At 50.4% G+C, this 26185-nt stretch overlaps 2 protein-coding genes across 2 annotated transcripts in view; both read right to left on the bottom strand.

Annotated features, from left to right (window-relative positions):
* The window catches only part of GPC4 (glypican 4), a 44034-nt gene extending 36206 nt beyond the window's left edge, over window positions 1-7828 (bottom strand). The window contains exon 1 of the mRNA XM_087971913.1: window positions 7427-7828. Within this exon, the coding sequence (XP_087828039.1) occupies window positions 7427-7634 (208 nt within the window). The 5' untranslated portion in view covers window positions 7635-7828. The remainder of the gene's footprint in view (window positions 1-7426) is intronic.
* A 13354-nt stretch (window positions 7829-21182) lies between these two features.
* The window catches only part of GPC3 (glypican 3), an 87527-nt gene continuing 82524 nt past the window's right edge, over window positions 21183-26185 (bottom strand). The window contains exon 8 of the mRNA XM_087971912.1: window positions 21183-23033. Within this exon, the coding sequence (XP_087828038.1) occupies window positions 22867-23033 (167 nt within the window). The 3' untranslated portion in view covers window positions 21183-22866. The remainder of the gene's footprint in view (window positions 23034-26185) is intronic.

The following is a 26185-nucleotide window of genomic DNA, read 5'->3' as shown; positions in this document are numbered from 1 at the left end:
TTAATAACGAATTCTGTTCCTTTACAGATCAAAGGCTGCTTTCCACTAATTAGCTCCGACAAGAAAGAGCCTTGCCAAGTTGTTTGTCAATGATGCCAAAAACACAGAGATAAGAACTAATTTACAAGATTCTCCAAACACGAACTAAGATGTCCACCAGTTGAGCTTCAGAGCTTCTTTGCTTTCTGCAAAGAACGCTTTTTCAAACCTGGCTTTTATCCTCTTGAGGGAGGGGCCATTACCTTGCAGCCTTACTCCCGAGTCGCCTGTGCTGTTGTAATTGTTCTTTCCTCCGAGCAATCCTGCGCGCACGTGCACTTGGCACAGGCTCCTCGGGAACCTCCTCAAAGCCCTCTGCTCTAGAGTAGGGCTCTCCAACTCTGGCCCCTTTGAAGACTTGGGCCCTTCCACGGCCAGAATTCTTCAGCCAGCATGGGACTTCTGGGAGTTGGAAGCCCACAAGTCTTAAAGGGGCCAGATTTGGAAAGTCGAAGCAGTGCCCTTCTGGCAGGATTAGAACCTGGTTTGTTTTTTTTCCCGCCTTCAAAAACTTCCCTCCAAAGTCACCCTTGGCTTTCCAAGCAGACTTTCTTATCCGACTGCCAAGAAGAAAGAAAGAAAGAAAAGAAAAAAGCACCACTTTCCAGATAAGGTTAAAGTCAAGTCCTACCTGGGGATCTGCACCTGGCATGGGGAGGGAGGGCCAAACAGGAGGCCTGCCTTGCAATCAAGAGGCGGCAAAGAAGAGAATACCAAAAAAAGAAGAAAGAAAAAACAACCACTCGGCTATGCACTTCCCTCTCCCTCCCTCCCCCTGACTCTCTCCCTGACCTCACTGCTTGAACAAGACCGGCAAAATTGCACTAGGGAGGAAACACCTGATAATTGAGGCCCTTCGAAACAATAGCGATCATAATTTGACTATAAATGACAAGGAATGCAGTCGTGTTTATTCTGGCCCGGCCAAGGGGCTGCCAAGGCCATGGATGCTCCCACGCGGGCGCATCAAACTCCATCAGTAAAGGCCAATGCGCCAGCCCCCTCCCCTCTTCCACTGGGCTCCAGCTGATCCAAACCAACCCTGGGGAGACCCAGACAAAAACTTTCCCAGAAGAGGTGGCCAACCAGGCCCAGCCAAGGATTCAGGATCAGTCTCAAATCCAGGAAGGACTGGCTCTGGTCCTCCTGGGGTTCTCCACCATTTTGTACCAGAATTGGTTACCCAACCCAGTTCCTGATGCAACCAGGAGCTCTTTCCCATCCATGCTACATCAAAATCACACTTATCTCTTTCCTTCCTAGTAAAAGAGGAAGCCTGCGGCTCGGGGTTGAACTCCGGGGTCCCCTTGGTCCTCTCTGAGCTTGGTTGATTGCTTGTAGACCAAACTAGGTGAACGTCTTCAGTGTCAGAGTGTTGGGTTGTCTCTTGAAGGTAATTAGAAGAACATCCTCTACAGCAGGGGTCTCCAACCGTGGCAACTTTAAGACTTGTAGACTTCAATTCCTGCTCTACCACAGTCAACACCCAGAGAAGCAGGGATTAGCACCAGACAAACAATCAAGCAGAACTCAATTCTGGGAGCTGAAGTCCACAGGTCTTAAAGTTGGCAAGTTTGGAGAGCTTTAGGAGAAAGGATGATGCACCCAAAATCTGGGCAAGCTTTAAATTTCCAGGTGGCTTCTCCTTCAGGAAGGTTATCCCCAGCTGGTAGCCAAGCGTGACCCGGTGATCAGCAAAACTGCAAACCCCGATTTAGAAGGACCAGGAATCAAAAGCATTCAGATTAAGCCTCGATCGGCCAGCCACAACATTCTCCTGCATTGGTTTCATTTCCTTCCAGGAAATATTCTGAAATCTTTTGACTGGCTGGACGCCATCCACACCTGCCAAACAATCCTGAAACGCCACTGAGGACAGGTAAACAAAGTTGGCACACACTAGCACTGTAGGCCAAAGGAGCCAAGACTTATCCAACCCTGCAGGAGCAGAGAAGAAGCCAACAATCAAAAGCCAGGAAGGACTATCCATCAGCTGATAGATGGCCATACAAGTGAACTGACAGATATCTTCTCTCCCTGGAAGCTTCAAAATAATGGATGGATGGATGGATGGATGGATGGATGGATGGATGGATGGATGGGAGGGAGGGAGGGAGGGAGGGAGGGAGGAAGGAAGGAAGGAAGGAAGGAAGGAAGGAAGGAAGGAAGGAAGGAAGAAGAAAGAAAGAAAGAAAGAAAGAAAGAAAGAAAGAAAGAAAGAAAGAAAGAAAGAAAGAAAGAAAGAAAGAAAGAAAGAAAGAAAGAAAGAAAGAAAGAAATCAAGGAGTTGAAAGGAGCAGCAACCAAATTCTGGCTAAGACATGGAAATGCTTGCAGAACCCATGAAAAGAAGCTAAAGATGGGGTGAACTTCTTGAAAATTCTCCTGCCCCAACACCTGATGTCATCATAGCAGACAATTTGTAAGCCAGAGTTCCAGGTTCTGAGGGGGAGGAACTGGCTGGGTCCACTCCCTCGTTCAAGGTTTGTAAACTAAACACAACCTGGCTTGGATGTTAAGTAAACCAACATATGTCACCTCAATCCACGCAGGTTCAATAGTCCCTATGTGAAGGCCACAGGGGTTTTTAAGCTGCCCATCTCTTCCAAGCAGTTCCTCAACCTCGTGCAACTTCCAGAGGCATGGGTTTCAGAGACGCTGGCTGGGGGATTCTGGGAGTTGTAGTCCACACCTCTTCAAAAGTTCGCTCAGGTTCAGAAACGGCCTTCAAAGCCCAGGATTGCTAAGTTCACCCAGGCCCAACCCTTCACCGTGCCGGCACAAAGTCTCCAAAGCCGCATTATAACCCATCTGGGCCCAGCATTACTGACTCCGGAATCCCATCTGCTGCTCGTACCTGTTTGCAGACTGAATGCAAAAGCTTCTGAGCCCAGCAGCTCCTCTGGATTTTTTGTCTGTGAAAGGAGAGAGGGATAATCCCTACCTGGAAAAGTATTGAATTTTCTGCTCTCTCTTTCTCTCTCTCTCTCTCAAAAGCGCTGAACCCTCTTTCCTTGGGTGGGTGGGGGAGGGAGGAACGCCTGTCCCGGCTGCCCCCGCCGAATGAATGGCTGGGACCCTTCACATTTTTGAGTCACTCAGTCATGCATTTTTGTTATTGTTGAAAGTGGTGTGAAATGGCACTGGCTGCGGTGCAGGTCCTTGGTGGTCTCTTTAAAAAAAACCTTTTGTTCCCTGGGAGAATGCAGGCCGGTTAGCCATTCAAGGCAGCAAAGAAAGCAGGCAGGCCAAGGCTTGGCCCAGGGGAGGGGGTGAGACAAACAACTCGAGAGGAGGGCGGGGGAGAGAGGAGAGGAGAGGAGAGAGGGGTTTTCTGGGAAGAGAGCCTCTCCCACCGTTTTAAAAATAGGAGGGAGGGCGGTTTTTGCATGCCAGGAAAACTCCACATCACACACACACACACACACAAAAAGGAGAAAGCGCAAAAGTGGCCCTCTCGATTATAAGCCTGGATAAGATTTAGCCCACCACTCAAATTATGGTAAACCCAGGCTCTGGTTGGTCCCCTCCCCTGCCAGCAGAGGTTTGGCTGATCCCAGCCATGGCTGGACTACCAGACCCAGAATACCTGGTTGTGCCTTGCAGCCATATTGGACTACAAAACCCAGAATACCTGGTTGTGCCTTGCAGCCACACTGGACTAAGAGACCCAGAATACCTGGTTGTGCCTTGCAGCCATATTGGACTACAAAACCCAGAATACCTGGTTGTGCCTTGCAGCCACACTGGACTAAGAGACCCAGAATACCTGGTTGTGCCTTGCAGCCATATTGGACTACAAAACCCAGAATACCTGGCTGTGCCGTGCAGCCATATTGGACTACAAGACCCAGAATACCCAGACCAGATGCCAGTGGGGACACCCCAACAAAATCTAGCCAAGCTGGAGATGACACATCACTCTGCTCCTCGTTCTAAGAATCCCCCTATTCTGGGAGAATGAGGACACAACTACGCACAACCACAGATACACAACTACGAGACAGATGGGAGTGGTGGAACTGGAAGGACCAGTCAAAGCTGCATAAGGCTCACCCTAAAACCCGAGACACCTCCTCCCTGCCCAGGAGATAAAATGCTCGCAGGAATCAGTTAGGATTTGAAAGTTCAGAGCCATTTGCAAAAACCAGGTTCTTTCTCTGGAAGAAGCCGCCTGCAAGATGCCAAGGATGCTCCGGAAAGAAAAACAAACACACACCAGGCACCAACCTAAAATGGCAAAAATTTTTTTAAAAAAGTCTAGGACAAAAAGTCCAGGGGCTCTGATGGACCCCCCCCCCTACTCACCTTTGCCTCCAAAGCGGCAGAAATCTATAGCCGGCGATAAAATGCTACGGCAGCATAAAAAGTTATTAGGCAGCTAAAAGGGAAAATAAAACCGTCTTTGCGCAGGACAAGCGGAATAATAACTCCAGCCATCTTCGAGACTCGCTGAGAAGGGAAGTCCAGGCTGGGAGGGGAGAAGCTGATCCAAACATTGGCCTATTTTGCAGGCCGGTGGGTCTGCAGTGCCTCCCCTTCTATGTTCATCGAAGACCATCAAGGATGCAGCCAAGGGAGACCCCTCCAGCTCTACATATGGTCAGGAAGCTGCACCCCGCCTTCTGAGGCTTGCAAGGCCAAACATACGGAATAGACCCAGATAACAGGGTTCTGCTAAGCCATGGTTTCCTTTAAACCAGAGGTCTCCACCTTGGCCACCTTAAGACTTGGGGATTTCAACTCCCAAAATCCCTCAGCCAACCTTGTCCACTTTTAAGACTTGGAGACTTCAACTCCCTGCAAAGCCGGCTGAGGAATTCTGGGAGTTGAAGTCCACACATCTTAAAAGTAGCCAAGGTTGGAGACCCCTGCTTTAAACCTCACCAGTGACGGAACAACCTTCCGACAATGCGCTAAGCGAGAAAGCTCCTATTTTCAGGGGCCACGTTACGCCCGATAGCAAATCCAGGCAGGTGGGAGATGGGTAGCGTAGTCCCAAGACAGGAGAGGGTGTTAGGATGACTTCGGGGGCAAAGGGGGGCCCTCATTGCAGGGAACGTCGTGATGGGCACGTCTCACTTAGTGCCCAGAGTCCTGGAGGGTTGGTGACACAGCCCAGAAGACGTCCAAGAGTTTCATCCGGGCTTCCAATCTCTCCCCTCCCCCCCCCCTAAAATGGGGAGTGGGACCCCTGCCAAGAGGCAGGGTCCATTTTGAAAGGCTGTCGCTGGCATTTCCCTAACTGGCATCGACTGGCCCAAAATGTTTGGCTGCCCCCTCCCGAGGTTGGACGGATGGCTTCTCGAAGGACAAACAATCTCATTTGGCGAAAGGGAAAAAAACTTCTCCGGCCAAATTTGGGAGCAAACACAGCCTTCAATGGGCACCATTCTCTTCGCCTGGGGCACGCCGGCACCTTGCCAAACCCTCCCCCACCCTGGGCCTCAAAGCCTCCATTGATCCTAACGTGCCAGGTAAGCATGCCAACCAGCGTGCGAGCTCCACAGGTGCTGCCTTTCAAGCCGGCCCACCAAAACGGAGAGGAGGTGGGAAATCGGTGTTGTGGGAGGGGGTTGCATACCAGGGGTGCCCAACTTGGGGGAAACTTCCAAGACTTGTGGACTTCAACTCCCAGAATCCCCACTCTGGCTGAAGAAATCCGGCCGTTTTGAAGTGGCCAAGTCTTCAAAGAGGCCAAATTTGGAGGCCCCCACCCTATCCCTGGCGCTCTAGGGCAGGGGTCTCCAACCTTGGCCACTTTTAAGACTTGTGGACTTCAACTCCCAGAATTCCTCAGCCAACCTTGGCCACTTTAAGACTTGTGGACTTCAACTCCCAGAATTCCTCAGCCAACCTTGGCCACTTTAAGACTTGTGGACTTCAACTCCCAGATCTCAGCAACCTTGATTTAGCTTGTGGACTTCAACTCCCAGACCTCAGCCAGCTTTGCTGGCTGAGGATTCTGGGAGTTGAAGTCCACAAGTCTTAAAGTGGCCAAGGTTGGAGACCCTGCGTTTAGGAAAGAGTGCTTTTCACCTTGGCCACTTTGAAGACAGGTGGGCTTCAACTCCCACAATTAATCCCATGCTGGCCGGGGGATTCTGGGAGCTTGAAGCCCACCCTGTCTTCAAAGTGGCCAAGGTGAAAAGCGCTCTGCCCTAGAGGAGGAAGGGGTGTCTCCAAACCCCTTTTGCCAAGGTTAAAGCACTACCACAAGTTTGCGTTGAGAGACCCCTGGACTAAACTTTCATCACACACACACACACACACACACACACCCCTTTGCCAAAACCCAGGGCTGCTGGAAGCCAAGGCTGTGGGGCTGCCAGCTGTGTCCCGGCCCAGGTGGGCAGCAGGAGAAGCCCCAGGGCAGCCATGCAAACCCCCGTCTTCCTTGCAATCCTTGCTAAAGCCCGGGCGCCCCTGGGCATCTCGGCCAGACCCCCCACCTCAAAGCCACTGCCAACCTGGAGAGCCTCCCCTCCCCCTTTCCTCCCCTTCTCCCGGGGGTGGGGAGGGGGCGCAACACCGCTTCCCACGCGCTTCGCCTTTCCTCAATTCAAAGAAGAAGGGAGGGAGGGAGGGGGAAAAAGAAAGAAAACCACCCGAGAGAGATTCATCCCGGGTCCTTGGCGCCCCCTCCCCACCAATCCCGAGCAAAGAGCCGGCCAGAAACTCCACCCCGGGGGGCGAGGCGAGGAAGGGAGGGGGCGAAGAAGGGCGGGGGGGCAGCCACATGGCGCTGGGGGGCGGCGGGGAGGCGTCCATGGTTGCAAATTCCGTCAGCAAATTCCTGCGGGGTTCGCTTGGCTGCATCCAGCCGCTGCAAAAGGACGGGGGGAGAGGAGGGGGCGGCGGGGGCTCTTTTCTGGCCAGATCGGTGCGCCGACAAGCCCCCCTCTCCCGGCCACTGTTCCTCCCCTCATTTTCCCCAAAAGGTGGGGGGTCCCGAAGAGAGAAGGAAGAAAGGAAGGACCCTCCCGCGCCTGCCCGGCCGGGAATTGCCCCGAAAGCCCCCTCCCCGTTTTTTCCAAAGTCACAGGGGGGCTCTTCCATTCCCCGCCGCCGCCCCCCCGCCCACAGCCCGTGCAACAGGCAGCCAAAGCCTCGGCCAGACGCGCTTCCTCCCGGCACGTGGGAAATGGGCCCGGGATGCCTGTCTTGGGGGAGGGGGCGCCCTCCAGCCCCCAGGACCCCCTCTCGGACCGGCTCTTGCAGGGTGGGGTCCTCCCCCTCGGCCCCTCCGTCGGCCTGCAAGCCGCCCCTCGCGGGAGGGGAAGTGGGAAGCCCCCCGCGAGACCAAAGCGGGTGTGGGGGGCAAGCTGTCCTCGAGGGGTCCCCAACCCGTCCCCGGCCCCTTCTCTCCCCCGCGGCGGCGACCCACCGTTGATCTCGTGGCTGGGCGCCTCGCTGTGGCTGAAGCCGCGGGCCACGTAGAGCCGCTTCACTTCGGAGCAACTTCGCGAGCGCGACGCCGCCGCCGCCGCCTCCTCGGCCGCCCCGGCCGGCAGCAGCAGCGGGAGCAGCGGGAACAGGAGCAGGAGGAGCAGCCGGGCCGTCCGGCGGGCGGTCAGGGCGGCGTTGTCCGGCATGCCGGCGAAGGCGCGGCGAGGCCGGCTGGGCAGGGCGAGGCTTCCCCCCGCCGCGGCCGCCCCGGCGAGGCTGGTTTCCCGGTGCGGCGCGGCGCGGCGCGACGAGGCTGGCGCGAAGTTGGGCGGCGAGGCTGGAGCGGCGCCCGGGGTGGCGAGCGAGCGAGCGAGCGGAGGCAGCGGCGGAGGGCCGGGCGAGGGCGGGACGCGGCGGGGGCGAGCCGCCTCCTTCCCCGCCTCCCGGCGCGCCAACCAGCCAGCGGGGAAGGGCCGCCTCTCCGGAGCGAGGGAGGGTCCAAGGACGGGCACGCTTCGCCCGGGACCCTCCCCGCCTGGGGGGCGGGGGGCGCTTCCTCGCTGCAGGAGCCCGCACAGCCCGACCCCCTCCCAGCCCCAAGCGGGGAACGCGTGTCGTGTGAACGCGCCCACCTGCGGATGCTCCCCCCACACACACACATCCCCTTCACCCACGGAGGGTAGGACCGCCGTGGCTGCCCGGGAAGCCGTCGGAGGGGAGAAAGCGAGCAAAGAAGAGAAGGATCGCGGCTCCCAATGCAAGACACGTGTCCCGAGTCAATGGGGACAACTTGCCACGACCAACTTATCGTGGCCAACTCAACACCCATCGTGGGGCCACTCGCTGCTTGGACAATTTAACAATTCTCCTGAAATATTTAAAATCAAGAAAAATTTCTTTTTAATTTTGGCCATTCCCGTTTCATCCCGTCTTTTTGCATCTTTTCTTTAACGATTCTATCATTTCTCTTGATATAAGGTAACTCTTGCCCTGCAGCGAGTTGAATAGAGTAATCTTTATTGGCCAAGGGTGATTGGACACACCAGAAATTTGTCTTGGTGCAAATGCTGTCAGTGTACATAAAAGAAAAGATACATTCGTCAAGAGTCAAGAATCATAAGGTACAACACTTAATGATAGTCATCGGGTACAATAAGAATAAAATAGAAGAGAAGAGAAAAGAAGAGAAGAGGAGAGGAGAAGAGAATAAGGAATAGAACAGAATAGAACAGAGTAGAGTAGAATAGAATAGAATAGAATAGAATAGAATAGAATAGAATAGAATAGAATAGAATTCTTCATTGGCCAAGAGATGGACACACAAGGAATTTGTCTTGGTGCAAATGCTCTCAGAATAGAATAGAGTAGAGTAGAGTAGAATAGAATAGAATATAGAAAGAAAAAAGAAAGAAAAAGAAAGAAAGAAAAAGAAAGAAAGAAAGAAAGAAAATTCTTTTATCAGCGAAGTGTGATTGGACACACAAGGGGTTTGTCTTGGTGCAAATGCTCTCAGCGTACATGAAAGAAAAGAGACATTCATCAAGAGTCGAGAATCATCAGGTGCAACACTTAACGGTAGCCATCGGGTACAATAAGCAATCAAATCATACTAGGAAACAGTCAATAAAAATAGTTAGGATGCAGGCAACCAAGTTAAGGTCATACCGTCACAAGTGGGAGGGGAGGGGTGATAGGGAGGGTTGGCCCATCCTTTCTTGGCTGTGGCAAGTTGGCCATTATGAGTTGCTACGGTGGGTTGGCCATGGCGAATTGTCATAGAAACACACACACACACACCTGCCCCAACACCCCGCTGCCAAAGTCCCAGAAGCCGGGACTACAGCCACTCTTATTAATCTTCCAGCTTGCCCCCCCCCCGCCCCCCATTTCTTCGTATAAATGAAAAGAACCTTTTTCGCCTCCTTGGCCTCAACTTCCCCCAAGTGGACCCCAACCTCTCCCGGCCTGTTGAATGTCAACTTCCTGGCGGCTATTAGTTTACTTTACTTTACTTTCTTGTCATTGCACCTCATACAACAAAATTAAATACCATCTTCAGTGTCCGTTATGACCATGAAAATAAACACAAACACACATCCTGTGCGTTATTATTCGAGTTTTGGGGAGGAAAAGTCTCTCCGGCTAGATGTGCTCCTGGTCCATTTCTCCCTTCTTCCAGGTGATGCAATTTTTCATTAAAGTGGATTTCCCCCCACCCTTAAAATTGGGGAGCGGGGTCATTTCCTTCTTCTCATCCACTGGGGAAGCCCACTCCCATGTCAAAGTTGAAGTGCCCACTCTCTCCCCTCTGTTTCTGTTGACGGGAGACCCCAAGCAAACCCTTTAATCACTCCCCCAAAGTGGATTTTTCTTCACCCCACAACCCTCTCATTCCCCACCCCCTCCCTCTTGTTTCCTGGGAGGCTCCAGTTTCAAACGTCCCAGTAATGCTTAGAGTCGCCCACCACATTAGTGCCCTAACCCACCCACCCACCCAGAAATGTGCCAATGGGTTCACAGGTCTCCAAACTTAGCAACTTTAAGACTTGTGGAGTTCACAGGACCCAGCTACTTTCCTGCACCGCTGCAAAGACGTGGATTTCTGAATCGATCCAATAGCTTTAAACCATCCATTTCCGTTCCCCTCCCACCTTTCTATTTTGCCAGGCTAGTTGCTTAGAAGAAACTTCTGGTATCAAACATCATCTGAAACCGATTAGAAGAAGGCTAAACAAACCCCCAGCCACAGCAAACAGTGATAATTTAAACGCAGCCACCATCGGGTTAAAAAAAAAACCCTAAAAAGGATGTTTTAAAACCCACCTAAACCGACCTTAGAAATGGGGGAAATGCACCTTTTCTTGAAATTAAGGTGTTTGTGCACGGTGTAATTATTACCAGATTTCACTAAAGGAAATGTTGTTCCCTTTTTAAACTCTGTTGTGAACTGGGTAATTGTGTTCTTCTTGGCCATTCTGAGGGGGTGTGTGCAGGACTCTCATTGACAAGCCATCAAGATTGTGTGGTTAGTCCTAGGAATAATATCAGAAAGATATAGGAAGGATTTAACTTATCTAATAGTACCTGTATTGACAGTGGCTAGAATAATATATGCACAATACTGGAAAAAGGAAAACATACCGCCAGAAAGAGAGATAATAAGAAAAATTATGGCCTGTGCAGAATCGGATACATTAATTCTAGAATTAAGAAAACGAGGAGGAATCTGAGTCCTATGAAACATGGAATAAATTCTATCAATGGTTGCATAGAAGAAGCAAGTTGGAACGTAAGTAGCTATGATGATTAGAAGAATTAGTAAATAATATATCAAACAAGGAGATGGTAAATGATGAAGTAAAATGTATATGTGTATTAACAATTGTAATGCCAGATCGGCTGCACCATGTTGTATTCTTATAGTTAAATTAAAAAAATAAATTGTAAAAACCAAAAGGATTGTGTCGTTAGTCATGACACAAGAAGACGTAGTCAGAACGGTTGTGTTTCACATCAGTTGGCAAGAGGGAGGGAGGGAGGGAGGGAGGGAGGGAGGGGATAATCGGTTTAGGGTGGGCTCCCCGCAATTCAAGGAAACCAACAATGTCTACAACTGTTTTTGTGTCGTGGTTTATTCTATTTGCTGGGAACATTCATCGGGCCACCCATCTGAAGCCAAAAGAGCTCAGGGCGGCTACAACCCTCACAGACTCAAACCACAATTGTTGGGTTAGACAGCACATTGAACCATAACCACAATTGAGTTCACACTATGGAAGCCGACCCCCCTGAGGTTAGTATGCAGCACCACCATGGCCTGAATTGATTTATTTGCATCCCATCTTTTAAAATTATTTTTTACAAAAGACTCAATATATCCAGCACATTTTCCTCCTCCTGTGAGGTGGGTTGGGCTGAGAGAGAGAGAGAGAAAATCTTCTTTATCATTTAATGACCCCGTAATCCCTTGCAGGGTGGAGTCTGGGCAACTGAATGGAGCTAGCAGAGTTGTTTTACTGGCCGGATGCCTTTCTTGTCGTCAGAGCGGAGTTCTATTCAGTAGATATATTCTCATTGTGCCCAGAGAGAGAAATATCTGCCTCTACCTAGGATCGAACTCACAGCCTCATGATTGTGAGGCCACCGCACCACTCCTGTCTGAGACAGAGAGAGAGAGAGAGAATGACTGACCCAAATTCACCCAGTCGGTTTTCGTGCCTAAGGCAGGACTAGAACTCGCCGCCTCCTAGCAATTGACACAAAGTCACCCTGTCGGGTTTTGTGGCTGAGGTAGGACTTGAACTCGCCGCTTCCCGCTTTCTAGCCTGCTGTCTTAGACCAACCTGGCTCTCTGTGTGGGATGCCAGGGGTTTGCCATCCTTCCTGCCTCGCCCATTTCATCCAACATTTTTCAAACCTTTCCTGGCCTGTTTTTTTAGTCCACCCTGCCCAGGACGGACCAACCAGCGGAACATGATGGACCATCCTTTTCCAACCTGCTGGAAAAGGATGTTGGAGATTTTAGCCAGTCCCTTCAAAAGGAGGTGGGGTGGGGGCACATACACACCCACACCAAGCTCTCCTCATCGGCCTAGCTCCCTCAGCCCCTTCCACCCCACTCTTCCTGTGGGGACCGCCGGAGCTCCAAGTTCTCATGAAGTTTTGGCCTCCAGGCCTCCGAAAGGAAAGCAGAGCCCTTCCACGCCTCCGTGCCTGGCAGAGCAAACTCCTCCTCGGAAGTTTCTTTGGCGGGACAATGCAAATGTTAAGGGTAGCCCCGCAGGGAGTCGGGCATTCTTCTCCCGGGAAGAGGGAAAGACAGGAAGGGGGGAGGGCTTCAGAGGAGGAGGAGGAGGAGGGGTGGGAAGGGAGAAGAGAAGCAAAGCAGCCGGCCAGTTGGAGCCGGAGGAAGGTACAGGATGATCAGAAAGCCAGCAAGAGGACAACAAAAAGAGAGAAATTCAACAGGGTGAGTTGTGGATAAGAGCAAGACCAAACCGGTCCACGGAAGGAGAAGGCAGCATCGCCAGAGAGAGGTTCCTGGCCTCCAGGGTGGTGGCTCGATCCTAGTTACCTGCATCTTTTTGCAGCTATGGACCACGAGAGTCAGGCACTTCCTAAGGCAATGGTGGCTAACCTTTCTGGGCTCCTGTGCCCAAAATGGTGTGCGCACTTGCATGCTCGCGATCGGGTGCCAGCACCCAGAAGGCAATGCGCGCCCCCTCCACACGCCCCCTATGTATGCATGTGCAATCCCCACCCACCCCACCTCACCCTTACCTGCACTGCGCCTCACAGCTGATTTTCAGCTGGCCTCCCAAAGGCTTGAGGAAGGCTTCTGCAGGCTTCTGCAGGCCAAAAACTAGACCTGTTTTGTCACTTCCGGTATTTTCAGAAAAACAGGGATGAAAGGGGGCTACTCTTAAGGGAGTATCTCTTATCTCTTCAGGGAGGGGCCATCACTTTGCAGCCTTACTCCCGAGTCACCCGTGCTGCTGCACTGCTCTTTCCTTCGAACAGCCCTGCGTGCACACGCACTGGGCACAGGCTCCTCGGGGACCTCTTCATCACTACTGCCAGCCTCCACCATCTCCAAAGGTGCAGGTAACTAGGATCGAGCCACCACCCTGGAGGCCAGGAACCTCTCTCTGGCGGTGCTGTCTTCTCCTTCCGTGGACCAGTTTGGTCTTGCTCTTATCCACAACTCACCCTGTTGAATTTCTCTCTTTTTGTTGTCCTCTTGCTGGCTTTCTGATAATCCTGTACCTTCCTCCGGCTCCAACTGGCCGACTGCTTTGCTTCTCTTCTCCCTTCCCACCCCTCCTCCTCCTCCTCTGAAGCCCTCCCCCCTTCCTGTCTTTCCCTCTTCCCGGGAGAAGAATGCCCGACTCCCTGATGGTCCTGGCCCCATCCCTGCTTCACACGCAGGCCCCTCACCTGAGTCCTTGCTCTCTGAGACCTCAGCCATCCACACCAGCTGCCGGCGAGCCACAACATTCCCCAATTCTTGGGACCTAAGTAGTGGTTCCCTTCTAACAAATCGGCCTATAGGCCATAGGACTCCATATTAGCTCTCGTTATTCCCAACGGTGGTCCTGGCCAGGCCCCAGCAGAAGGTCTAAAGCAAGCGCCTTCAAACTTGGCAAGTTTGAAGACTTGTGGACTTCCGTTCCCAGAATTCCTGAGCTAAGATGGTTGGAAGGAGGAATTCTCGGAGTTGAAGTCCACCAGTCTTCAAGCTGTCAAGTTTGGAGACCCTGCATCTAAAAGGATCTTGGCTGAGAAGCAGCTTTGGAACCCAAGCAGAGGACAAGCCAACCTTGCCCTCCCCTCATCACACAAGATGGGAGATCCCAAGAGGGGCCAAAATCAACTCGGCATACGTCGCATAGCCCAACGGGCTTCTGTCCCGGAGGCACATGAGCACTCTGCCACGCGTTCTGATGGCCAAGGAGATGACAGCCGCGAGGAACACGGTGAAAGGCATCGCGCTGGGAAAGCCACGCTGTTCCCCGGGCCAACTTTTGTGGTCCGAAGATTAGGGGCAGCTTTGGAGATCTATAGAAAGAGACATTCCTTCCTCCTGTGGTCTGGATCGTCTTACCTCCTTGGTGCGGCTTCTTGGGCAAGGGGGACGCAGCCATTTTTCATCCCAACGCTGAGCGCTCAATGGAGGATCGGGAGGTGCCGTGGATGGGACCCCATCCCAACTTCTTGGCGTGACTGCCATCCCACCCCCCACGTCCTCCTGCCCATGTTTCTGAAGCCAACCTCCTTTGGTGCCCTTGGTGCAAGGGCAGGGGGGCTCTTCCCAGGTCCCCTTGCAGCTGCTCGGGGGATAATCTTAGGAACGCGGCTGGGACAACGGCATTCTCTGAAGCGCTTCCAAGCCCCCATCACTCAGCCAGACAAATGCAGGGAGCTGGCAGGCCTCTCTGGCCCTCCTCCTCCTCCTCCTCCTCACCCCGCCAGAGAAAATGCCCTTTAAAAGCCCTGCAGATGGACGCCAGGGCACCCAGCCTCACCGCTTTGATCTCCTTCTCCAAGCGGCTGGGCAAGATCAATTTTCATCCACCTCACACAGCTCTAGATCAAAGGAAGGAGGTTGAGAGGAGAGAAGGAGGGGGGAGGAAAGGCACAGAAGATGGGGAGGGGGCAGGGAACGGGCAGGAACCTGAAAACATGGCACAAATACAGGCCCGGCTCCGTCGTAGTCAGGAGCAGCTCCCAGTTGCTCGACCGCAAAAGGGGACACTGAAAAGAACGTGGTTTCTTTCACTAGGCGACTACAGGCCGTCCTCAAAGTTGTACTCAGTCATTGAGCAACTGTTCGGCATTAAGACAAATCCTGCAAAAGGGACTTTGCAGAGGTGGGGAATTCAGCCGGTTTGGACCGGTTCTGGAGAACTGGTAGCGGAAATGTTGAGTAGTTCGGAGAACCAGCCAATCCCGCCTCTGACTGGCCCCGCCAACCCCACCTATTCTCCGCCTCCCATCGAGTCCCAGCTGAGTCTCCTTTGGTTGCCCTGAACAGGAGAACGGAGCTGGAAAGCAGGTTAGTGGGGTGGGGGAGAGAATGGGGATTTTGCAGTGTCCTTCCCCTGCCACTCTCACCAAGCCACACCCACCAAGCCACGCCCACAGAACCGGTAGTAAAAAAAAAATTTGAAGGCCACCACTGGACTTACGACCAGATTCTAAGTGACGATGGCCGCCCCACCACTGTGAGTCACACGGCCACCTTTTGACCCTCAGCAACAAACCTGCATTTATGGGGGAAAAATATTGTGGAACCCAGATGGAGCTTTGCTAACCTGAGCAGAACAGAACAATAGCATTGGAAGGGATCTCGGAGATCCTCTAGCCCAGGGTCCCCAACCGCCGGTCCGCGGACCGTACCGGGCCGTGGAACAAGCCTTACCGGGCCGCTGGTTGCTGGGCGCCGCCATCTTTTTGGTAAAAAGCGCTTCCGGTGAGCTTTTCCGGGTAGAAAGCTCACCGGAAGCGCTTCGTCATAAAAGATGGTGGCGCCAAGCTCGGTGAGCTTTTCCGGGTAGAAAGCCATTTCTACCCGAAAAAGCTCACCAGAAGCTAGCGCCGCCATCTTTGACGAAAAGCGCTTCCAGTGATGTCACCGAAGCGCTTTTTCGTCATAAAAGATGGCGGCGCCCAGTTGACGCTGGTACCGGGCCGCGGCGCCCAGCTGATGCTGGAACCAGGCCGCGGCGTTGAAAAGGTTGGGGATCCCTGCTCTAGCCCAACCCGCTGTACAAGCAGGAGACTCTCCACTATTCTGGACAAATGGATGTCCAATCTCTTTTTTAAAATGGTGAACACCGGGTCTGCAGGTGAGATCCACCCCTGGAACCTGACAGAGGGTTGCCATTGCCAACTTCCAGCCAGTTCTAGGCTGGCCCCCCGCTCTGGAGGACCCACCCAAAGGGGCAGCTGTTTGGGGCTGAATGGCTTGAGGAAGGGGCCGCATCCAGCAGGTTGACCCTCTTAGGAATGGGGATAAACTCACCGCATCACCTGCCCTCTTGCTTTCCTCAGCAGCTTGTCAGCCACAGCCCTCTCGGAGGATGTAGGTGCTTCCACCTTGACCTCAGGTGGTGGACATCTTGATACAGAGGTCACTGGCCCCCAAAATGGCTGGGTTGACCCACAACATTGCAACATGGCTGGTGGAATGTCTATGGAGATTCTCAACCCTCCAGGTAAGGGTGTGTGTTTTTTACAAAAGGCAACTGGGCTTTCTCGATATTTTCCTCAAAATTTTTTCGCTTCTCATCCAAGAAGCTTCTTCAGGTCTGAAGAACTGAATTCTTGGATGAGAAGCGAAACGCTTTCCAGGAGAAAAACCAACAAAGCTTTTGGAAAGGGAGCTTGTTGGGTGTCTCCGTCAGAGCCTGCCAGGTTTATGGATTTATTATTTGCCTACCAAAGTCAGCAAAGGAGAGAGAGAAAGAAGAGAGAGAGAGAGAAAGAGAAAGAGAGAGAAAGAAGAGAAAGGAGAGAGAGAAGAAAGGAAAGAGAAAGAAAGAGAGGAGAGAGAGAAGAGAAAGAGAGAGAGAAAGGAGAGAGAGAAAGGAAAGAGAGAAAGAGAGGAGAGAAAGGAGAGAGAGAAAGGAAAAGAGAAAGGAGAGAGAAAGAAGAAAGGAAAGAGAGAAAGGAGAAAGAAGAGAGAAAGAGAGAGAAGAGAGAGAGAAGAAAAGAGAAAGGAGAGAAAGGAGAGAAAGAAGAAAGGAAAGGAAAAGAGAGAGAGAGGAAAGAGAGAGAAAGAAAGAGAAGAGAGAGAGAAGAGAAAGGAGAGAAGGAAGAAAGGAAAAAGAAAGGAAAGAAAGGAGAAAGGGGAGAGAGAGAAAGAAAAGAGAGAGCGAGAGAGAGACCAACTCTGTCACTGAAGGACTTCCACCAGTTTTCCTCTTCCAAAACCGGCTTTTCCATCCACGCTGGGAAAAGCCACCCAAGTGTGTGGGAATTCCACAACTGCCTCAGTAGCGTTTCCTCCACGTGGTACAGAACCCCCAACACCCCCTCCCCCGCATGTCTGCACTCCTCCATCTCCCCTCTTCCGCCTTTTCCACATCTGCTCTTCCCCAAGGAAAGCATTTGGCAGGGCGCTCAAATTAATCCAAGAACGCTCGGCATCTGCTTCCAAATGCAGTCCAGATGAGGCTTCCCTCTTTGGGGAGGGGACTGAGGGTTTGAGAGCACTTAGCCCGCCCACCCCCTCTTAGCCAGGCTTCCTTGCCCAAAGATGCCCCTCCCTCAAAGGAAGGTTGCCCAGTTAAGGTACACCGCTGTCCTTCTAGCGCAGGGGTCTCCAAACTTGGCAACTTTAGGACTTGTGGATTTCAACTCCCAGAAGTCTTAAGGTTGCCAAACTTGGGGACCCCTGGATTAGATAGATTAGATCAAGGCTCTTCAAACTTGACAGCTTTAAGACTTGTGGGCTTCCCACTCCCAGAATTCTTCCTCCTCCAGTCATGTTAGCTCAGGAATTCTGGGAGTTGGAAGCCCACAAAGTCTTAAACTTGCCAAGTTTGAAGAGCCTTGGTCTAATGGCCCTAATTAAACCATGTTTTTCTGGGGTCTCTTCACGGTTTGGTTTGTCCTACTTGGCAACCTACAGATTTTCTTTTTCTCCTTTTAATAATATACTTGGACACTGACAAAAGTGCCTTTTGTTTGCAGGCTCAGGATTTTGGCTGGTTTAGGAACTGGTTCATAATAAGGAATGATGACTCCCATTTCTTGTTCTGACTAAAGTAATCAGTGGCTTTCCTGCTGCCTGAAAAGAGGATTAGGAATTACCAATGGTAAGTAAGTGTGAGCATGTGTGTGTGTGTGTGTGTGTGCGTGCATACACGCGCACGCACGCATCTTCGTGTGCTGGTGCCTGCATGCAAAAGTCAGTGGAAGCTAACTAGGACGAGATGTTGGCAGATCAGGACGGGTGAGCGGAGCCGTCTTGTTGCAGGCTGCTGGAAGTTACAACTGGGTGTAACTTTGCTCTTTCCTTAGGCTGGATTCAGGCACCGCACCAAGCCACGGTTTTCTGAATCGCGGCTTGTTGATTGAACCATGTCTTCACCCTAGTCTGATTCGATTTACAAGCCACAGTGATGGCCAAGCCCAAAACCCAACCTATGACTGTACATTCTAGATTATCTAGTACAGGGGTGTCCAACCTTGGCAACTTTAAGACTTGTGGACTTCAACTCCCAGAATTCCTCAGCCAGCATTGCTGGCTGAGGAATTCTGGGAGTTGAAGTCCACAAGTCTTAAAGTTGCCAAGGTTGGACACCCCTGATCTAGTAGATTAGATTTACAGAGTCGGAAGGGACCTTGTAGGTCATCTAATCCAACCCCCCACCCAAGTAGGAGACCCTCCACCATTTCTGACAGAGGGCAGTCCAGTCTCTTCTTGAAAGCCTCCAGGGATGAAGCTCCCACAACTTCCGAGGGCAACTTCTGTTTCCTTGGTTGATGGTTCTCCCTGTCAGAAAGTTTCTCCTTTATTTCCAGGTTGAATCTCTCCTGGATCCGTTACCAATCTGACTTAGTTGGGCCTAAATTTCAGGAACAGAGATGTAGGCTTCAAAAAAAAAGGTTGCCTCCCAATCACATCCCGAGTTTAACTGAGCCATATTAATTCACCGCCAGCTTTCTATAAGGTGCAGGAGGAGGGGAGAAGCAGACTGACTGATTCCTACTTAGGGAAGAATGTAAGCACTGATGAGTCCATAGGAAATGCTTGCATCCATCTCCATTCCTCTTTTGATTGTGTTGTTTAAATCAGAGGCCTCCAAACTTGGCATCTTTAAGACTTGTGGACTTCAACTCCCATACTGGCTGGAGGATTCTTAAGTCCACAAGTCTTAACACTGTCAAGCTTGGTTTAAAATGACTAAAAGGGACTAACTGCTTTAAAGATTCTTACTTACTCCACTGCTTAAGGGGCCTATTCAGTTCTCATTCTAATTCTTAGCTTTGTATTGTGCCCTGCTCTCATTCTCATGCCTATGCCAGTTCCATTCTTACCTTGAATTGCCACCAGTTGTCTCCAGTTGTTGTAGCAGCCCCAGGGGGTCGCCACAAAGGCCCATCTCCTCCTCCCCCCACTCCCCAAGGACACACACACACACACACACACACACAAACACAGGATCAAAAGTAGACATGCATCAAGGCCAACAGATGAGGCGACACATTTGCTGCTAGCCTGGATCCCATCCAGATGGGCTGCTCTTCATAGCTTGCATTTTGGGTCCGGTGGCTTTGAGGAAGGCGGTGGAGATGTCAGCTCAAGGTGGAAAACCAGAAAGTGCGGAGGGGAACCAACCAGCTGTGGAAAAGGCTACAAGGAAACAGAAGTCTAGGCAACAGGAGGAGTCTGTTCAGTCAAAGGGTCTTCTGCAGTCGTGATATAAACCCGAGATTGAAAAACCAGACTTGTCAGATGCTGCATCTTTTCTATCCCGCTCTACGGAGGGGAGATTTGGTCTCTGGACAGAAAGACCCTTGAAGAGACCAGAAGCAGCATTTGAAATGTGGATTTACAGGAGGCTGTTACGGATAAGCTGGGTTGACAAAATCAGAGAGGAGGAGGGGATAAGCCGCATCCTTCACTTAATCCTCTCCAAGGAAAGATTGAAGGCAAACGAAGGTCCAGGCAGAAGAAGAAGAAGATCCATCATGGCTGCAAAATTTAAGGGACTAGTTTGGACAAAATTCAATAGCACTTTCATGTGGCTGTTGATCAACATAGGATCGCAAACATGATGGCCGACGTCTGTTGATGGATATGGCAGGAGGAGGAGGAGGGGGAAGGAGGAGGAAAGGAGGAGGGGGGAAGAAGGGGAGGAGGAGGAAGAGGAGAAAAAGAAGAAGAAGAGGAGGAGGAGTTTACTTCACAACCATGTTACTAACTTAACCTGCAGTGATTCACTTAATAACTGTGGCAAGAAAAGTCACAAAATGGAGCAAAACTCACTTAATAAGTATCTCACTTAGCAACTGAAATTTGGGGCTCCATTATGGTCGTAAGTTGGGGACTTCCTGGATTTTCCTTGGGTTGTTCCCTTCTGAAACTGCCTAAACTGTCGCATCCCCACGTCTGCTGTCTGGAAAGCCCAGTTTTCCCTCATCCCTCAATGCCCTTTGAGTTCAATAGCTGAGACTTTCCCTGCCTTCCCACCAAGGCTTCTTCCCAAATACCCCCAAAAAGACGCATAAAGGAAGGAAAAACAGAATTGCACCGAATGTCTTCCAACTAGCTGGATGGCATCACCCCAAGATGTCTGCCTCTGCTGACATTTGTTCCCATTTGAAATTTTTCTTTCTTTCTTTCTTTCTTTCTTTCTTTCTTTCTTTCTTTCTTTCTTTCTTTCTTTCTCTTTCTTTCTTTCTTTCTTTCTTTCTTTCTTTCTCTTTCTTTCTTTCTTCCTTCCTTTTCCTTCCTTCCTTTTCCTTCTTTCTTTCTTTCTTTCTTTCTTTCTTTCTTTCTTTCTTTCTTTCTTTCTTTCTTTCTTTCTTTTTTCTTTTTTATTTTTCTTCCTCCTCCTCCTCCTCCTCTTTCTTCTTCTTCTTCTCCTTCTTCTTCATAGGAAAGCCGGAATAAAATCTAAAATAAACATCTACAGGATCAGCTCAAATATCAGCCAATGTGGATAGACTTCTAAACAGGATGCAAAATGCAGAACATAATCTGAAAAAAGGAAAGGAAAGGAAAGGAAAGGAAAGGAAAGGAAAGGAAAGGAAAGGAAAGGAAAGGAAAGGAAAGGAAAGGAAAGGAAAAGGAAAGGAAAGGAAAGGAAAGGAGGAAGGAGGAAGGAAGGAAGGAAGGAAGGAAGGAAGGAAGGAAGGAAGGAAGGAAGGAAGGAAGGAAGGAAGAAAGAAAGAAAGAAAGAAAGAAAGAAAGAAAGAAAGAAGAAAGAAAGAAAGAAAGAAAGAAAGAAAGAAAGAAAGAAAGAAAGAAAGAAAGAAAGAAAGAAAGAAGGAAGGAAGGAAGGAAGGAAGGAAGGAAGGAAGGAAGGAAGGAAGGAAGAAAGAAAGAAAGAAAGAAAGAAAGAAAGAAAGAAAGAAAGAAAGAAAGAAAGAAAGAAAGAAAGAAAAGAAAAGAAAACTCATGGTGATAGTGCTGCACTTATTCCATACATTTCAAAAAAAGCCATTTCTTCCTCTCATAGGCAGAGGTAGATGTGCAAACACACACACACACACACTTACAAATGCAAGATAGCCAAGCATGTGATCCACAGCCTCCGACTGATGATGGTAGAACCTATTTATTTTTAAAAGAAGAAGAAGAGAAAACAGTCTTCCCTGTTCCCAGCTCTTCATATTTTTGATGCAAATTAAGAGTCTAAAAAAGAAAGGGAAAACTTCTCCAGAGCAGCCAAAGGGGAGATCCCCGTTTTTCCATGCTCAGCAGGCAGGCTCAGAACCCAATCTATATGAACAGGTAAAGTGATACAGGATCGTTTTTTAAAAAAAGACAAAACAAAATAAAAATTAGAAAAGCACGCTGGATCCTGCGGACTTCTTGGAAAACATCTGAGCATCTTCTGAAGCTGGACGGTCGCTCTGGAGCAGCACATTCTCTGCCGTGTTCACATCGGCCACTCCGGGGGAAATCGCATAAGTCCTGTTTAAAAAGCGATGGGCGCTTCTGCCGTGGAGAGCCTGTCTAAAATTGGCTGGCCTTTAAAAATAAATAAATACGCAGCTCATTCAGAACAAGAATCCAGTGTTAAGTCCAGTCAAACGGGCACCTTCAAGTCGAGTTTGCCGCCAATGAAATGGCTAAATGCAGATCGCAGAGCAAAAATTTGCAAGCCGCAGAACCGTTTTCTGTTCTGGAACTGTTCTCCTGGTCCCACTTTGGGTTGGGCTTTGATTTAAATTGCATTAACAGAGGGATACAATCAAGATCAAGGGAAGTACTAATACCACTCTATCAAGCCTTAGTAAGGCCACACCTAGAGTACTGCATCCAGTTTTGGTCACCACACTATAAAAAAGACGTTGAGACTCTAGAAAAAGTGCAGAGAAGAGCAACCAGGATGATTAGGGGACTGGAGGCTAAAACATACAACGAACGGTTGCAGGAACTGGGCCTGGCCAGTCTTAGTGAAGAGAAGGACCAGGGGAGACAGGAGAGCATCTTCCAATATTTGAGGGGCTGCCCCAGAGAGGAGGAAGGGGTCAAGCTATTTTCCAAAGCCTCCAAAGGCCAGACAAGGAATAACAGATGGAAACTGAACAAGGAGAGAGTCAACTTAGAAATAAGGAGGAATTTTCTGACAGTGAGAAACAATCAACCCATGGAACAGAAGTTGCCCTTGGAAGTTGTGTGATCTTCATCACTTGAGACTTTCAAGAAGAGACTGGAGTGCCATCTGTTAGAAATGGTGTAGGGTCTCCAGCTTGGGCAGGGGGTTGGACTAGATGACCTACAAGGTCCCTTCCAACTCTGATTATCTGTTATCTGTCTGTTATCTCAAACCAAAGTGTATTTTAAAAAGTTGTCCGATGGCCTTTCATCCAGTAACTTGGCTCATCCCGATCCACTGAGGATGCTGTGCGCTTTTGTCATCCTAAACAGCAGTGGGGGAGGGGGGAGAAAACGTGTTGTTGTTTTTTTTTTTACAAAATCCACAGGTGATACAAGCAGAGTATTATTTTTTAACCCTGTCATAATAACTGAATGAGAATTCTTCAAAATACAAGCACTGGGGTCTTTGGGGGAGGGGTCAGACCTCAAATGAATTGCTTTAGGAAATGTTTGTTTGTTTTTCTAAATTTTAAAAATGAAAAATATTAAGCCCCGTTTCTGAAGTTGTTCTTCTCGAGTGCTTCTGAAGGGCCAGAAAGATTCAGTTGGGCATTTTCATGGATCATGGCCAGATTGTGGCCAGGGGTCAGTTCAAGTCATTTGGCCATCAGGAAAAGCCACCATGTTAGGAGGGCGCTCACGAGTGGAAAATTCAGCGCTGGGTCCTTGGCGCTGAGGTTTTGACCCGTTGCCTCTTTGCTCTGTTGGTTCACGAACTGCCTGTTTGAAGGGGTCCCTTCGCTGTCCAGGTCGTACGCAAGCTCTAGAAGGAAGGAAAGGAGAAAGAGAGAAGGTAACGAAGGAGGAAAGCGATAGTGCCGTGATGGCGAACCTATGGCATGCGTGGCACGCAGAGCCATTTGTGCCAGCACGCGAGCTGCAGGCAAACTTACCTCACTGCGTATGTGCGCACCTCACAGCTGATTTTCGGCTGATTTGAGGCCTTGTTTGGGCTCCCAAAGGAGTTTGAGGAAAGCTTCTGCAGACTTCTGCGAGTTTTGTAGGCCGAAAACTAGCCCCGTTTCGTCACTTTCAGTATTTTCGGAAAAACAGGAAGTGACAAAACGGGGCTAGTTTTCGGCCTGCAAAGCTTGCAGAAGCCTTCTTCCTCAAGCCCTTGAGAGGCCGAAAAAGGCCTCAAACTGGCTGAAAATCAGCTGTGAGGGGGCGGCAGAGGGTGGGGGGATTGCGCACACATGCATAGGGGCATGGGGGTGCACATTGCCTTCTGGGTACTGGCACACGAGCACGAGCGTGCAAGCACGTGCACAATTTTTGGCACAGGAACCCAAAAAGTTTAGCCACCACTGTGATAGAGCTTATGAACGTTTGAGGCCTTTTAATAAAATGGTTGGTCTGGAAAAGTACTACCAGCCAAGCCTTCCTCAATAGACCACTCAGGAAACACAACCAGATGAGATAATTCTGCTTTATGGACAGGACTGTGTATCGTCTGACCACTGTGATCATTAAGTTCGCAGGTGATACCACCGTATTGGGTCTCGTTACAGGTGGAAGCGAAACAGGGTACAGGGGGGAGGTTCAAAAATTCTCCTCGTGGTCAGGGTGGGATTCTACCCGTTCGCACCTATTCGCTAGAACCGGGTGTTAACATTCTAAGCACGGAGGAACGCTGTTCCCTTCCCACCAAAGGGGTCCCTGTTTTTCTACTCACATTTTTTACATGCTTTCGAACTGCTAGGTTGGCAGAAGCTGGGACAAGGAACGGGAGCTCACTCCGTTACGCACCGCTAGGGATTCGAACCACCGAACTGCCGACCTTTCTGATCGACAAGCTCAGCCACTGAGCCACCGCGTCCCTTTTTTGTACACCTGTGTAGATCACCAGATTGAAATTCCCGGAGGCTTCGGTTCTATAGACAGGCTCCAGTGGACAATGAGGATCAGGATGGAGAGAGAAGAAGGGAAGAAGACAAACTTTTCTGCTGGACTCTGCTTTTCAGCCAGGGGAAATCAACCCAGTTTGGGCCCTTTTCAAGGGCACACCTTTGCTCAGGTGTGCATGGAGCTCCTTTCAAGAGGCAAGCAGCTCCCCCCATTGCTACAGAGCAAAGGTCTTCAAACTTGGCAAGTTTAAGACTTGTGGAATTCAGCTCCCCGAATTCCTGAGCTAACATGACTGGAGGAGGAATTCTGGGGGTTGAAGTCCACAAGCCTTCAAGCTGTTTGAAGGCCCCTGCTACAGAGCCTGGTTGAATCCTTCCTGCTATTAACCCATCAACCCCACCCGATCTCCTCTGTAGCTCTTGCTGGCAACGTCAACGTGGACCCTGAAGCCCAACCAGGCTAGTCCCAAGAGAAAGAGCCTCTTTCCAAAGATGGGGCAGCAGGGGGAGGAAAAAAATCCGTGCTCCCAGCCCCGCCTTTTGTGCTCCAGATTAGAGAATCGGCTGACACAAGGAGTAAATCATTAGCTCTGCTCCTCGGTGGCCCGGATCAGGTGGTGTTTTCCTTTCCCTCTGCCCCTGCCAAGCAGGAGGAGGGTGGGGCTTCGAGGAGATTTGGGGGTGGGGGTTTCCTTTTTTTGGGGGGATGGGGCGGGTGGTAAAAAGCCACCAGGGAGTGTTGAGTGGCTGAGATACCCGTCTGCGTTTTTTTTCTTTCCCTTTTTTCGTACGGCAGCGTGACACACACCCAAAGTCTTCCGTGCTTGCTCCGACATGCAAGAGGAATGAGAGCTATTGAAGCTGTAAACCTGTAAAGCTTTCTTCCATTTCCATGTCAACAAAAGAAGAGGGGAGCACATTCCACCGGGGAAAAGGCCGCTTGAGTTATGCCTCCACAGATGCTTGTCTGAGAGAAGCCCTTCCGAGCTGTCTTGGCTCCTGGACGCTCCTGGAAGTCCAACACTTGAGAGCCAAACATCCATTGGAACTGCACCCAACAGGGATCTGGTGGTTTAGATTCAGAGAATGAGACTCCCATGTTGGAAATGCAACTGTCACAGTTGCTTCCTCCAAGGGATTCTTCAATCCGGCAAAGATCCACCATTCACTGCCTTTCAAAGTCCCTTTTGGATCAAGAGGTCCTTCATCTGAACCAGAGGTGTTCTGACCAAGGCTTCCTGAGACCTTAATTAAGCACACGCTTAATCCAAACAACTCTTGTTTTATTTCAACACTGGGAATTATGTTCATTCCCAGCCGGTAATGAGTCCCAAACAGTTCCTCGAGATAAGCACCCACCTTTCTCTCCTTTGAATGGCTGCCAGAAACTAAAGTGCCAAATGAACTATTAAAAAACCAACCGAAGTACAAAATCCACACAGAGCTTTAAGGTTTAATCCGAACAGTGAATGATTTTGCTTCCTGCAAAGGTTTCTCTACCTTTGCCTTTCCTTTATACCTTAGGGAAGGGGCAATCACCTTCCGAGTCACCCCTTTTGTCTCAGCTGCTCTTGCCTTCTAGCAGCTCTGCGCTGGGAACAGGCTCCCCTTGTTCATGCACTGGGAACAGGCTCCCCTTGTTCCTCTGCCTCGCTGCTGTCAGATTCTGGAGGCTCCAGAGTCAGCACATAACTCACAGATGGTCCTGGCCCCATCTCTGCATCGGATACAAGACCCTCGTCCGAGTCTTCACCAGACTCCCAGACTGGTCCCCGTTCTTCCCCACTGTCCGATTCTACTGCCGTCTGCACAGGCTGCTCGTGAACCACAACGTGAGGCCTCCAAAGAAACCAGGTAGTGCTCAGCTGGCCAGTAGCCAATCATTGGAGGACACAGAACAAAAACAGAGGCGGCCACCAATGAACATCTCTTGAGCGAGAACCATGCATCTAGGTAGGCTGATGACCAGCAGCTTCTGTTCCTCCCCACAGGAAAGCCTACAAGATGGAGGCAAACAAGCCACTTGCGTTGAACTTTCGTGTCAGGAACTCTCTCGGGAACTCAAGGC

This window comes from Notechis scutatus, chromosome 10, assembly GCF_049901735.1.
Source record: "Notechis scutatus isolate UNSWTSFEM ecotype Mainland chromosome 10, rNotScu1.2, whole genome shotgun sequence".
In the NCBI taxonomy this organism is placed as follows: Eukaryota; Metazoa; Chordata; class Lepidosauria; order Squamata; family Elapidae; genus Notechis; species Notechis scutatus.
This window is presented reverse-complemented; position numbering and strand designations above follow the sequence as displayed.